At 45.3% G+C, this 14,550-nt stretch overlaps 1 protein-coding gene across 1 annotated transcript in view; it reads left to right on the top strand.

The window, feature by feature from the left end:
* DYNC1H1 (dynein cytoplasmic 1 heavy chain 1) overlaps positions 1 to 14,550 on the top strand; it is a 75,878-nt gene that overhangs the window by 25,873 nt on the left and 35,455 nt on the right. The window contains 19 exon segments of the mRNA XM_048484636.1: positions 2,425 to 2,637; positions 2,727 to 2,872; positions 2,990 to 3,184; positions 3,522 to 3,819; positions 4,635 to 4,735; positions 5,284 to 5,443; positions 6,527 to 6,767; positions 7,770 to 7,834; positions 7,837 to 7,946; positions 9,089 to 9,301; positions 9,418 to 9,656; positions 9,888 to 10,044; positions 10,959 to 11,033; positions 11,158 to 11,394; positions 11,517 to 11,657; positions 12,350 to 12,583; positions 13,757 to 13,805; positions 13,808 to 13,968; positions 14,057 to 14,178. Coding sequence (XP_048340593.1) covers positions 2,425 to 2,637; positions 2,727 to 2,872; positions 2,990 to 3,184; positions 3,522 to 3,819; positions 4,635 to 4,735; positions 5,284 to 5,443; positions 6,527 to 6,767; positions 7,770 to 7,834; positions 7,837 to 7,946; positions 9,089 to 9,301; positions 9,418 to 9,656; positions 9,888 to 10,044; positions 10,959 to 11,033; positions 11,158 to 11,394; positions 11,517 to 11,657; positions 12,350 to 12,583; positions 13,757 to 13,805; positions 13,808 to 13,968; positions 14,057 to 14,178 — 3,157 coding nt within the window.

The raw sequence follows: 14,550 nt of genomic DNA on the forward strand, positions 1-14,550 counted from the left end.
TCTCGCAGCTCTATACCATTGCTGAACTATAAGCTTCAACCGGGCCATAAAGGCAACATAGCTCTCCTTTTTCTTAGGGAAAGCTCCCCTCAGTTCTTCTCTTAACTGGCCCTCAGATTTCTCAAATCTGGCTAACGCTTGCCTTTTAAAATTCTCCTAGGTGGCCTCCTCCCCAAGTGTAAGTTCCCCCAACAACTGGGCTAAATCTCCAGCTATGCAAGGCCATAACGCCCACACTTGGTCTCGTCTGGGAACCTCATTTTCTCTTAGGGCAGCTTCAAACAAAGCTAAAAAACTTTCCACAGACTCACCCTGCTGATACCGTGGGAATTGTCTTTTCTGCCAAGCTGCAGTTGACTCCCTCTGTCTGTCTTATATCAACAAGTTCATGGTGGTTTCTTGTGTGCGCATAAGCGCTTGCAACATTTTCGTCCATCCCTCAGTGCTGGTCGGTACTGAGGAATCATCTGTATCCATACTATCCCATCTGGTTGCATTAGCTCTGGATAACCCTCTGGTACGTAACGCAGACATCTCTTGGTCATCCTCACCCATTTCACTCAGCTGCACGCCATCCAACCGCCATCCCATGGCTCCAAACTCTTGAACTGCCACTCCGCTGCTTGTTTCTGGCTCAGCTGATGTGAGTGACACACTTCTTCTAGAATCTCCCAGTGTGACCTGTAATTCATTCACCTTTTGGGGTCAAGGTCTCACTACTGGTTTCGTCCGTCTGCGCTTTCAAATAAAAAAACCTGGTTCTCCATGTTAAAGCAAAAACTCAACACTCTGCTTGCCAAAAAATATCTAACCACTGAGTGTGTTTCAGAATCCACCCGCTGCCAACCATGTAGAGGAAGACCTGACTGGTCCTCCTTATACGTGGGTCTGGATTTGGAATCAACCCATAACTCAGAGGCAAACGTCCTTTTTAAAACATCTTTTTAAAGTTTATTAAATCCTGTTTCCATTCAGTAAGGCAGGATATGCTGGTATGTAAGTAGTCACATAAGAACCAGCAACTTTAAAATAAATAAAAAATAAAAGGACACAGCATTGTGTCCTAATCTGGGGAATTCTGATTAGCCTGTACACTCCCACACATGCCAGCTGGGTGACCGTGGGCTAGTCACAGCTCTTCTGAGCTCTCTCAGCCCTACCTACCTCACAGGGTGTTTGTTGTGAGGGGGGAAGGGCAAGGAGATTGTGAGCCCCTTTGAGTCTCCTGCAGGAGAGAAAGGGGGGATATAAATCCAAACTCCTCCTCCTCCTCCTCCTCCTCCTTCTTCTTCTTCTTCATTATTGTTCAGTACATCCAGAATAAGGCAAGCGTAAAAAAATTCCTCTGCTATATTCTAACAAGCCATCAGAACATAGCTTCTAGTATCTCCAACCCCAGAAGGAGGAAAAGGAAACAAATTCCTCTGATGTTAAACGGGAGTTTTAATTGTACTTATCAGATGTAAGGCTTAACATTTTTCACTTAACAACTTAATCCAGCTGGGCAATGACCTTCAGCCAATTACCATTCAACACCAGGACGGGCCAGCTGGAGAAAGACCAGAGACAATTAAATTTTTAAAAGCACAGTACAAAACTTACAGAGGAGGTCATACTAATACAGCTACGATCAAGCTAATGCCAGTTCTTTCTCCACAGCAGAGAAAACCAACTCTTTTTCTGTGCTGGCTCATTGACTAAATATGTTTTGCCATTAAGTTTTGGCATTCCAGTGCATTCTCCTAAAATTGTGGACTTTTATATGTTTTTATAAATGTTTAATTTACATCATAATCTACCTCAAGTTCCACAATGTAGAAAGGCAGCTAACGAGTTTTAAATAACAATAAATAGATTTTTTTGAAAATCAAAATTATACTGATATTGTTGTTTTTTGAAAATCTAGAAATATCTTGATGTATTGTCGAAGGCTTTCACGGCCGGAATCATTATGTCGTGGTGGAGTCGATAATATGGTTTGCATTTAGCAGAGGCCTTCTTTTCCTTTTTGACGTTTCATTGCATTCGTGGTTGCATCTTCAGATGCAGGCGAAACGTCAGGAGAGAATGCTGCTAGAACACGGCCATACAGCCCAGAAACCACACAGCACCCAAATATCTTGATGGTTTTACATTTTGGGGAAGCGGTATAGATGTAAGGTAACTGAATGTCATACCTTTAGACTGAAGCTTTGCTCGTTTAGGCAGTTCTTGACATCTGTCATATTTTGATACAGTGATGCTCTTTGCCAAAGCAAAACATCTTATGCACAAAGACGCATGTTACTTACAACATTACATAGCATGACAATGTTGCCCCAGTCTTCTAACATTGGTATACTTGATCAGGCTAGCATAAGAATATCATGAATGCAGTGACTGTATTTTTTCACGGTGGCGTGTTTTGCCTATTAAAAGTGTGAGCTTTGCTTTCTGGTTTTACTGCTACATGAAGACGGTTTGAAATCAATGGGAACAGCAAGAATGTCGCCAAACTGCAGAAACACTTCAAGAAGATGTTTGCCGGGGTGTCCAGCATCATTCTGAACGAGGACAGCTCTGTCGTCCTGGGAATCTCTTCCCGGGAGGGCGAAGAGGTACGGCAGGTTTTTCTCAACTGTCGTATACATTTAAGGAGTAACTTAAAGGGGGAAAAAATCAACAAAACTCTTGTCGTTCATTAGGTCCTGAGAGCCTGAAACTCCGTCAATACTGGAACACTTAAGATCACGAGTGGCTCACGCTATCGAGAATGAGAGGACTTCGCTAAAGCTGCTTGTCGAAGTCAGTCACCGAGGGTCAAATCTTCGGGTAAGCTTTGTAATTCCCATCGAGCGCCACCACCTACATCTCCTGGATTGACAAATATCAGGTATCTTCACTTGCTGGAGCTTCTCAAGAGACTTTGTCTCAGGGCAGAAAGGAGGATGAAACCTCCACAAAAGCCCAGTATTGTTTTTATTCCTCACCTCTGTCTGTCTCTCTCTAGGCCCAGCTTGTTGTCCTGTCGGCACAGATTGCCTGGTCGGAGAACGTGGAGTCCGCATTGAATGGCATGGGCGGCGGCGGTGACAGTACACCTCTGCAGTCTGTGCTGGCCAACGTTGAGGTCACCTTGAACGTGCTTGCGGATTCTGTGTTGATGGAGCAGCCGCCTCTCCGCAGGAAGAAACTGGAACATCTGGTAAGCCCTGTAGTCTTCAAGAAGCCTTCCTGGGCCAGAAATTGCACTTCCTGTTCAAGGTTAACTGGGCAGTGCCTACTTGGAAAGTGCCGTCAAGTCACAGCCAAATTTATAGTGACCCCCGTAGGCAAGAGAAGTGATTTGCCGCTGTTTTGCCTTTGTGCAGCAACCCCATTTCCTAGGTGGTCTCCCTTCCTTGGTTGATGTTGCTTCATTGTTGCGCTGATGAGATCAGGTTAGCGTGGACCAACCAGGTCAGGGTAGTGCCTGCTTAAATAACAGCAGATGGTTTGACACAGCGTGGTTGCCTTCTGCTTTTCTTTCCCTTTTGCAAAAGATTACTGAACTGGTGCACCAACGGGATGTTACGAGATCCCTGGTCAGAAGCAGAATCGACAACTCCAAATCCTTTGAGTGGCTCTGCCAGATGAGGTTCTACTTCGACCCGAAGCAGACAGATGTGTTGCAGCAGCTGTCCATCCAGATGGCAAATGCCAAATTCAACTATGGTTTCGAATACCTTGGCGTACAAGATAAACTGGTGCAAACTCCACTAACTGATCGCTGCTACCTGACAATGACTCAAGCGCTGGAGGCCAGGCTGGGAGGGTCTCCGGCTATATGGTTGCCGCTGGGTGTAGGCCCAAGGTCTCAAAATTGTCTGAATGCTCCAAAGTTATGCCCCAGAGAAGCTCTTACTATTTTTTATTAAGTCTCAGTTGTCCCCTGTAGCTGGCATGGCTTCTTAGTTCCCTTTGTAGTATCTAGAAGGGGAGGGAATTTTAGGTTGTGACCCCTGTCCTTTAAGAAATCTCCCTAGAGGCAGTCTTCTTTAATTACCCAGCAATGCCCCTGTTTAGCTCAGTCAGTCTAAGGTGCCAAGGGAGTTGGAAGGCTGCATTATCTGTTACGTCTATGGTGTATAGACTAAGGTGTAAAATCTAGAGAGCACAAAGTTAAGGTGTTAACAGAGAGTAGAACTAGATAGCGACATTGATGAATCCAGAGGAAGTACAGATAGAGTGGACTCTCTGAAGAAGCTCTGTTGAAAAAAGTCTCAAGCTTCAAGTTGTTTTTGTCAAGCAAGTACCTTATATTAGTCAACCCTGGGAGGAGTTAGGGTCTCAATTCTTCTAAGCAATAAATCTTTTTTAAAATTGTTACACCTTGCTTGTGAGTCTCCCTCTCTGTTCTGGCCAAGTACAGGGCACCCAAAGATTGTTGTACTTGGGGAACAGAATACTCTGTGGCTCACCGATTTTAGACTTCCAGACTTTAAGTTCCACTTGGGCATTGCTTTGAAGACATACCACAGCACCCATGTAAAAATTATGATCATTTCAAAGCTGAAACAGGAAAACATGAGGATATGAGCAATAATGGATGTGTGTGACCGTAGTGTGGAAAAAGATTTTCTTCGTTGTGTGACGTGTTTTTCTGTTTTTTACAGGGCCTGCTGGAACTGGTAAAACAGAATCTGTCAAGGCTCTTGGGCACCAGCTTGGCCGGTTTGTCCTTGTTTTCAACTGTGACGAAACGTTTGATTTCCAGGTACATTATAGGCTTTCCCCTACAACGCTGCTCTTTTGGTGTGTGACTGTACAAACTTCAAGAGTCTTAAAGGCAGTAGAACTCTCTACCCTTGTACTCTTTAGATCTCGTTCTGCTCCTTGAAATGCAGCCCCTGAGGATTGGTTGTCCCTCTGGGGGAAGTTGGTTGAGATGCAGCGTAGGAGTTTGCAGAGAAAGGGGGGACTGGCAGAAATCCTTCCCTGGAGCTCAAGCAGATGTGCACAAGCAGAAGAAATTAGTCTCCACCCCCAAGTGTTTCAAACATTAAAATGCAATCGGTTAATTGGCCAGTGCTTATTTCAAAGGTTGAATGTAGCGTGCCCTCAGTGTCTTCAGACAGTGGTATTCTGTGAAGAACCATATGACATGACTGACTTAGCAAGAGAGGTTTCTGCCTCTTTAAGAAGCAGCCCACCCCCTTTTTAAAGCAACCCTCCCAGAAGAACACAGCGTATGTTGGTACGTTGTCTTAATGGCTCAGGACCTCTCAGCATTTATGACGAGTCTTTTCCTTTCCCCGCCTTCAGGCAATGGGCCGCATCTTCGTGGGTCTCTGCCAGGTGGGCGCCTGGGGCTGCTTTGACGAGTTCAACAGGCTTGAGGAGCGGATGCTGTCGGCTGTTTCTCAGCAGATTCAGTGCATCCAAGAAGCCTTGCGGGAGCATTCCAATCCAAACTTGGACAAAGGTAGGGGTGCGTGAGTGTCACGTTAGTAGTTCGTCGTTGGTCTTCTGTGCATCCCCACATTGGAACTTCCATTGCTCTGAGGAGGTGCCCCCCGTCCAGTGGAAGTCCCACTGTTCGTGTGCTGTCAAGCCACGGCTGCCTTTTGGCCACCCCGTAGAGTTTCCAAGGCAAAAGAAATTCTGAGGTGGTTTGCTGTTGCCTACATCCATGTGGGCTGAGGGAGTTCTGAGAGAACTGTGACTGGCCCAAGGTCACCCAGCAGGATTCATGTGGAGGAGTGGGGAATTGAACCTGTTTCTCCAGATAGAGTCCACCACTCTTAACCACTACACCATTACCCTCCCAGTAATTTATCGTCTCTCGTAAATTAGCTGTTCTGTATTGCAGTGTGGTTTGTGTTCATTGTGAGGTCAACTCTGGGTGTGAGATGAGGTATATAAGTGAATCATGCTTTTTCTGAAGTCCTGGAAAGAACAGTGTCTTGTAGATAGATGCGTACACATCCCTACACTTTAGACAATGCTAGTGTAGCATGGCAAGCAACTCCTATTTTATCAGCTTCCATGTTGTCATTTTTGACGCTGTCCTGTTTTTCTGGGAGTCCGAAGACAGCTGGAATAAAAGCAAAAGTTAGCAATAGTGCAGCAAATGGAAATGTTTAGGGCTAGTACACAGTACTCCAGGGGAGTTCTGACCAATGCAGAGTAGAGGTGGTACAATTACTTCCCTCAATCTGGACATTATACTCCTATTGATTCACCCCAGAATTGCATTGGCTTTCTTGGCTGCCATATCACACTGCTGACTCATGTTCAGCTTGTGGTCTGCAAGACCTAGATCCCTTTCGCGATGTAGTGTTGTTGGCCAGGCCAACGATCCCATATCTGCATTTCATGTTGGCCCGTTTCAATCCGTCCAGACCATTTTTTTGAATCTGCCCCTGCCTCCAGGAGATTCATATTGTTCTCCTAATTTATCAGCACTGCGCTATTGCTGATGGTAGATAGCGTGGGCTGTTGTTATTTTTTAAAAAATTAGAAACTGCTAAGACCAGCGTGCTGATGGGCTAATTTTTGCTTTCAGCTTCTACCCCCATTACCTGCGAGCTGCTGAACAAGCAAGTAAAAGTGAGCGCGGACATGGCCATCTTCATCACCATGAACCCTGGCTACGCCGGGAGATCAAACCTCCCCGACAACTTGAAGAAGCTGTTCCGTAGCTTGGCCATGACCAAGCCTGACCGCCAGCTGATTGCCCAAGTCATGTTGTACTCTCAGGGCTTCCGGACCGCTGAAGTGCTTGCCAACAAGATAGTCCCGTTCTTCGCAGCAGTCATGGTTGGTAGAGGTGTTTCTATAATAATAATAGTAGGTGAAGAGTTTGGATTTATACCCTGTCTTTCTCTCCTGTAAGGAGTCTCAAGGCAACTCCTTTCCCTCCCTTTCCCCACAGCAGACATCTTGTGAGGTAGGTGGGGTTGAGAGAGTTCAGAAAGAACTGTGACTGGCCCAAGGTCACCCGGAGGCTTCATGTGTAGGAGCGATGTCAAGGATCCCCTGAATGCTCACCCAGGAGCAAAGTGTGCGTGGGGTTCTTGTTCTGAATCAAACACCTCACGCAAAAAGACATAAAAAAATTTTTGGCTTTATTTTTAAAAAGAAAACAAAGCAATTAATGCACACTGACATCTGCAACTGCAGGTGGAGCAGAGTAGCAGCTGAAAAATTACAATCAAAAACAGAATTATGGCCAGTCCCAATGATATCAAGTCTGGAAAATTCATCTTTGCTCTCGCCTTTGTTTCATGGAGCAAGCTGTATATTTGAAGACAAGCTAGAGTTGAAGAATGCAGAGTTCAAAGGAAGACAGTCATACAAAATGACAGCATGGCTAGCCAAAAAGATCGCATTTTCAATAACATGTTTGTCCGGGGGTGGCCGAGAGCTCATCACCCCAGCTCATCTCATAGTTCGAGTATCCCATGATTGAGAACATTTTGAAGGCACTTATTTATAATTTTTTTCAGATTAGGCCTACTCATCAAGACTGCTATTATATATGAAGCTTCATCAAAGCACACTGTACATTTTAATATTGGTTACCTCTAGAATATAGGTGTCAATAAGCGTCTCTCCAGATGTTGACTACAGCCCTATCATCCCCTGCCAGCATCATGCTGGCAGGGGATGATGGGAATCAGTCCATAACATCTGGAGGCCACGAGCCTGACACCTGTGCCTAGAAATGTAGATCTGCAAAGTGAATTCAGTATGACTTGTTTACTGAGATGTATTTCATGACACTTGAATGAACGCTTTTTACTCCCTAGGTTGTGTGATGAGCAGCTGTCTTCTCAAAGCCACTACGACTACTTATGGGCAATTGAAGATACCGGTCAGTTGGTAACGAAAGAGAGAGAATTCAGAAGATCAAACGCGAGAAGGAAGAGCGGGGCGAAGTGGTTGACGAAGGAGAGATTGCTGAGAACTTGCCAGAACAAGAGGTACAGCGTGGGTTATAGTAAGGAAACCACTGCGGTTTCTGTTGACATTGCTATGCACTGTTAATGCAGAAAAGGACCTTGTGTTACCTTGATCCATTACCGCACTGTGTATCCAGGTACACCATGGGCCCTGGTACCCATGCGTGCCATGACGTCCCCCAGAACCTTTTCTGGAGCCCACCAAGTGTTTTGAGGAAGCGGGTAGGTCCAGGTAGGGCTTTTGCCTAGCAAGGCTTCTGATTGACTACTGGAGATTTATCTGGCCGTGCAGATTAAAAAAAAACAAAAAACCAGCCGCTACCACAGCGCAAGGATCTACACTGTGGTACTGAAGTTAAGCTGCAGCTATCCTTTTGTGGCTTCACCGACCGTGCTGTGTCAGAATTCCACAGGCTCAAAAAGATTGGGAACCCCTGAGGGACACGTTGTTCTGTGCTGCTTTAATGTATCCTTTAGTAACCTAACAGCCAGTGTTAGAAGTAGGACATTTGAATTCCTGTCAAAAATTCATCCCTTTGTGTTACGAGGGTTAATTGTTGTTGTTATTTATTGGGCTTGATATACTGCCCACCACATAATCTGCCAATGGTTTGTCTGAAATATATCTTCTCTGGAAACCTGCTCAACAAGCGCTTCTTGCTTAAAAGGAAAACATCCATATAACTATTAGGGTTTTCCTGGCTGTGTGGAAATGGTTCAGATCTTGTTCCATCGCTTTCATTTGCATCTGTGGCTGGAGATCCCTCAGAGGTGTATCACAGAGGGAAGTCTGTTACACACTGGGGAACAGTTACTCACTGGGGCAGACTTCCCTCTGTGATACACCTCTGAAGATGCCAGCCACAGATGCAGGCGAAACGTTAGGAACAAGATCTACCAGACCATGGCCACACAGCCCAGAAAACCCACCACAGCCAGTTGAATCCGGCCATGAAAGCCTTTGACAATACACTACCCATAAAGCTTTTATTGATTTTAATTTGACACAAAGCTGTCATTTGTTTTTATGTTCTGTGCTGCTGAGGCAGGGCTGTGTTTAAGTACTAAGTGCCTGCGCTCCGATCAGATGGATTGTTGGGGAAGCTGCCTGGTTTTCCCCTTTTATATATTCTTAGAAATAAATCTAATATTTTTCCGCCTAGATCCTGATCCAGAGCGTCTGTGAAACCATGGTACCCAAACTGGTTGCAGAAGACATCCCGTTGCTGTTCAGCCTCCTGTCCGACGTGTTCCCCGGCATTCAGTATCATCGTGGAGAAATGACCGCCTTGAGGGAAGAACTGAAGAAGGTGTGTCAAGAAATGTACCTCACGTACGGTGACGGAGAAGACGTTGGCGGAATGTGGGTCGAAAAGGTAAGCTGCAGCTGTGCTTGCTGGCACTAACAAGGTGTGGTTTTTTTCTCACAACACTGTTCCAGATCAAGATGGAATCATGGGAGAGTCTGAATTTCTCACCCCTTCCCTCACAGGTTCTCCAACTCTACCAGATCACTCAGATCAACCATGGTCTGATGATGGTGGGTCCTTCCGGAAGTGGGAAGAGCATGGCTTGGAGAGTGCTCCTGAAAGCCCTGGAGAGGTTGGAGGGTGTGGAAGGCGTCGCCCACATCATTGACCCCAAAGCAATCAGCAAAGACCATCTGTATGGCACTCTGGATCCCAACACCAGAGAGTGGACCGATGGATTGTTCACGCATGTCTTGAGAAAGTGAGTTGGTGAGGGATGAAATTGAGGCAGTGGCTTAGCATAAACCAGTGGTGGCAAACCTATGGCACTGCAGATGTTCATGGACTACAATTCCCATCAGCCCCTGCCAGCATGGCCTAATTCCTCATTGGAGCAGGGTTCGCCACCATGAGCATAGACGATTTCTGGAGAGCCAGGCCAAGAGTCGAATGTGTAAAATTCAATCTATGCTACATTCTGTCCCGTATCTAGGATTATAGACAACGTGAGAGGCGAGCTGCAGAAGCGCCAGTGGATCATCTTTGATGGAGATGTCGATCCTGAATGGGTTGAGAACTTGAACTCTGTTTTGGATGACAACAAGCTGCTGACTCTGCCAAACGGGGAGCGTCTGAGCCTCCCACCAAATGTAAGACTGACTTCCTTTTTATAGTCACAGGAATTCCTGGCCAGGTTTATGAGGTATTATGAGTGGGCTTATTGGCTCATGGTCTGCAGATAGTGGAAATGTAGGATAAGTTATGAAAAATATGTATAAACACACACAAGCATTTTATCATGTATGTGTTGTCCAGGAAAATGTGTTCCTAGTTAGCATTTCGGTCTATATCCATTACACACACTGTGTTTCCGAACACTTTATGAATGATAGTGCCTTTGTCACACTGACCCTCATTTCCCAGTTGGATTAGGAAGAACTCACTATGAATGGCTGCAAAATAAACAGGAGACTTATATTTTCCTTACAGCTGTGGTTGGCAACAGAAGCCTTCAATGGGTACAGGAACCAGGACTGGGTGGAAGGGGGGAATTCTTGTCAAATACTGGATAGAGAGCCTTAAGTGCCGGTCACGTGTCACTTTCAGGGTATCATCTGCCTTTAATTCTGGCATTTTCTGGTCCCCTTTCGGGGGGTAGGACCAGACGTCATCTACTAAATTGTGGGTGGGAACTTATTATGTCTACTTGATTTTATTGAATTTAAGGAATTATCTGGATTTGTAATCTCTTGTAGTTTATACCTATTTGCTTTGTCTTATGTATGATAAACTGCTCTGAGCCCCTTCAGTGGTAGGAAAGGAAGCTCATCAACAGGAATAAATAATAATAAAATAAAAATAATAAATAATAAAAGTCTGCTTGCTGCTCTCTGTAGGGAAGCATCATGTTTGGAAGTTCAGGATCTGGAAGTACGCCACGCTGGGCCACAGTGTCGTAGGGATGCGGTATGGTTTGTCTGAAAGTGAAGATGTTCTAAGCTAACCGGCTACGATTTTTTCACCAACTTCCTTGCCAGGCTGAGGAGCACGCCTCCTGACTTAGGGTTGTAGAGGAGAAGCCTCAGCGCAGGCTAAGGGCAAAGAAGACAGGGGAGGAAGCCGCCTCCCACTGTTGCAGGTGGGGTTGAGATGGTAGTAAAATGGGCTGCCTCCCATGCTAAAATGGGCTGCTTGCCCTCTCCCACTCCCTCCTCCCATTACTACTATTCCGGCCTAAAGCGAATGAAATATTTTGCCTACAGATTCAGAGAGACGCAGCTACGATTATGCAGCCCTACTTCACGTCGAACGGGCTGGTGACAAAGGCACTTGAACACGCCTTCAAGTTGGAGCACATCATGGATCTCACACGCCATGCCTGCTTGCCTCGCTCGCTTCTTTTCCATATGCTGCACCAGGCTTGTTTAATGTGATGCGAGTACAATGCCAACCACCCGGACTTCCCCATGCAGATAGATCAGCTTGAACGCTACATCCAGGTAAAGTCCTCTTGTTGTTCTGGGGAGAAGGACTGAAGATGGCCGGACTTGTTAATTTCACTGGGTTTTTTTAATACGATGGTGTGTTTCCTGCATCTGCTGATTCGGTTTGTATTTCACAGCGGTATCTGGTTTATGCGATTCTGTGGTCATTCTGTGGAGACAGTCGTCTGAAGATGAGAGCTGAACTGGGTGAATACATCCGAAGAATCACCACCGTGCCACTGCCTACAGCACCAAATATCCCAATAATTGATTACGAGGTAATCAACCGTCTATGAGCACTATATTCCTATCTTCAGACATTTAATGCAGTCTGAACAGTTACATGTGATTCCAGTAGCACCTTAGAAAACAAGGAGATTTTCAGGGTATAAGCTTCTGAGAGTCAAAGCTCCATTCATCCAACATGAAGGGGTATAAATCTGTTTCTCTGATAGAAGAAGAGTTTATATGTATATTCTGCTTTTCTCAAGCATAAGGAATCTCTGAGCGGCTTAAAATTGCCCTCTCCACACACCAGACACTTGAGAGGTAGGCGGGACTGAGAGAGTTTGGAGAGATTTGGACTAGAGCTCTAAGGATGGCCCAGCAGGTTTATGGAGGAGTAGGGGACACAAACACACCAATCGGATTAGAATCCACCACTAATTGAAGAGTGGGGAAACAAAACCTGGTCTCTCCATGTTAGAGTCACGCATTCCAACCACTACCCCATGCTGATAGTGGTATTTAGTGGTATAACACAACAAATACTTCCGGTGACCTAACAACACTATTCAGAGCTTTTCTTCAGTGTATGTTGATTCAGTTGTGTTCCACTCTTAACTTTTAATTTCCCTTAGGGTACTTCCCACCTACCACAGCTCTAGACTCCTGAAGTTAGCAGATTGAAAGCAGCGTGTGCGATTGCCAACAGAAGCAGACAGTGATGGATCGTTTCATTTCCCCGCAGGTGTCAATTACCGGTGAATGGGTGCCCTGGCAATCAAAGGTTCCACAGATTGAAGTTGAGACTCACAAAGTTGCAGCTCCGGATGTGGTGGTGCCCACCCTGGACACTGTCCGCCACGAAGCCTTGCTCTACACGTGGCTTGCTGAACACAAACCCCTTGTCCTCTGTGGCCCGCCGGGTTCTGGAAAGACCATGACTCTCTTCAGTGCACTCAGGGCTTTGCCTGACATGGAGGTAAGGAGCTCTTTGCGCATAGATTTGCATGTTTGTAATCATTAAAACTCAAGTCTAGCAGCACAAGGCCCAGAGGATGTCACTGGCTCCAGCTCATCTGGTCTTAGATGGAAATCTTAGCAGGACTGCACCCCAGTAACCAGAGACAGTTGATATATTTGACTGAGACATAGTAAAAGAGGTGGGTTTTTTTCCAGTTAGCCCTTGAAGTGTTCCTTTGAATTTTTTGCTCTGACAATAGCCAGTCATACAAATGCCAAATATTTTTCTTTTTCTTTTAATGAGGAATGTGAGAAGTTGCTTAATAGAGCTCTGGGGTCCTCTGTTTTTAAAAAGAGTAAAATCTCTCTGGGCTCACACAAATTCTTGATCTTCCATAAAGTATCTCATACTACTGCCTTTTGTCGACTCTAAGCTGGAGTCTCAGATTTTTTTAGAAGAGGTAGGACTAAGGAGTTGGTTTCTTATACCCCTGCCTCATCACCTTTAAGCAATCTTGTAAAGCAGCTAACAATCACCTTTCCCTTCCCCTCTCCACAACAAACACCTTGTGAGGTAAGTGAGGCTGAGAGAGTTCGGAGAGAGCTGTGACTAACCCCAGGTCACCCAGCAGGCTTCATGTTGAGGAGTGTGGAAACAAACCTGGGTCTCCAGATTAGAATCCGCTGCTTTTAACCACTGCACCGCACTGACTTTCTCTTTAACCTCAGGACTATTTTTTCCTAGTGTAGGCTGTTGTGTAGCTATTTCACTGCAAACCTGAGCCCCTTCCGCACATGCAGAATTTCAATCCACTTTCACTATTGTTTGCAAGTGGATTTTGCTATTCCACACAGTAAAATCCAGCTGCAAAATGCATTGAAAGTGCCTTATTCTGCATGTGCAGAAGGGGCCTTGGATTGTATATCTGAAGGTTTTCTCCCTTCCTTTCCCACCCCCCCACCCCCCCATTCTCAAGCACAGGCTTACAGCCATATGCGTCCAGATTTCATAAGCACATCTTGCTTTCCCAGTTCTACACGAGGAGGCAGACACATTCCTGGAAGAAATGCATATTTTTAAAAAAATGATTGAAGACCAGAATGCACAACTGAAATGTTACACTGGTGAAGTGTTACATATGGGTTTCAACTTGTCCTTTGGCTTCCTCAATTTGTGCCCTTGCAATTTTAGGTGGTCGGGACTGGTCTCTCCAGCTGCTATCACTCCCCTTGTGAGCTTCTTGAAAACCTTTTGACCACTATTATAGTACAGGGCTGCGATTTAATGGTGTGGTGCTGGCTCCCGTTCAGCTCGGGAAATGGCTGGTGCTCTTCTGTGATGAAATCAACTTGCCAGATATGGATAAATACGGCACCCAGAGAGTCATCTCCTTCATTAGACAGGCTAGTATGAGTTGCATTTTGAGCTCAGCTCTCTCTTTTGTTTATGTCCATTGACTTCCCCTTGTAACCAACCTTTTTGTTTCCCCAGATGGTAGAGCATGGAGGCTTCTACCGAACATCAGACCAGACATGGGTAAAACTGGAGCGAATTCAGTTTGTTGGCGCATGTAACCCGCCAACAGATCCTGGAAGAAAACCTCTTTCACACAGGTAATATGTCTGCAGTAACAGGTTTACATATACAGCACATACCAATGCCAGATTCTTTTAACATTCCTTGTATGAAGTTTAGAGGTTTGAACCTGCTTCTTGTATTCATACTGTCATGCTTTACCAAGCAGCTAGAATTAACACTGCAAATGGACTATTATAGTAAGAGCTATAGCATATGAGTCTAATCAGCACCTTTTGAAATGTGTATATTGCTGTCAAAAATCTGACTTGGCCCTTGAAGTGGTAGGAAAGTGAAACCAGAACTCCAGACACCATATATATTTTTTAAATGTTATTAAAAGAAAAAGGTAGCATAGGCTTAAAACATAACGGTTTAAAACATAACAGTGAACACAAAATCAAGGCGCA

This window comes from Sphaerodactylus townsendi, linkage group LG02, assembly GCF_021028975.2.
Source record: "Sphaerodactylus townsendi isolate TG3544 linkage group LG02, MPM_Stown_v2.3, whole genome shotgun sequence".
Lineage (NCBI taxonomy): Eukaryota > Metazoa > Chordata > Lepidosauria > Squamata > Sphaerodactylidae > Sphaerodactylus > Sphaerodactylus townsendi.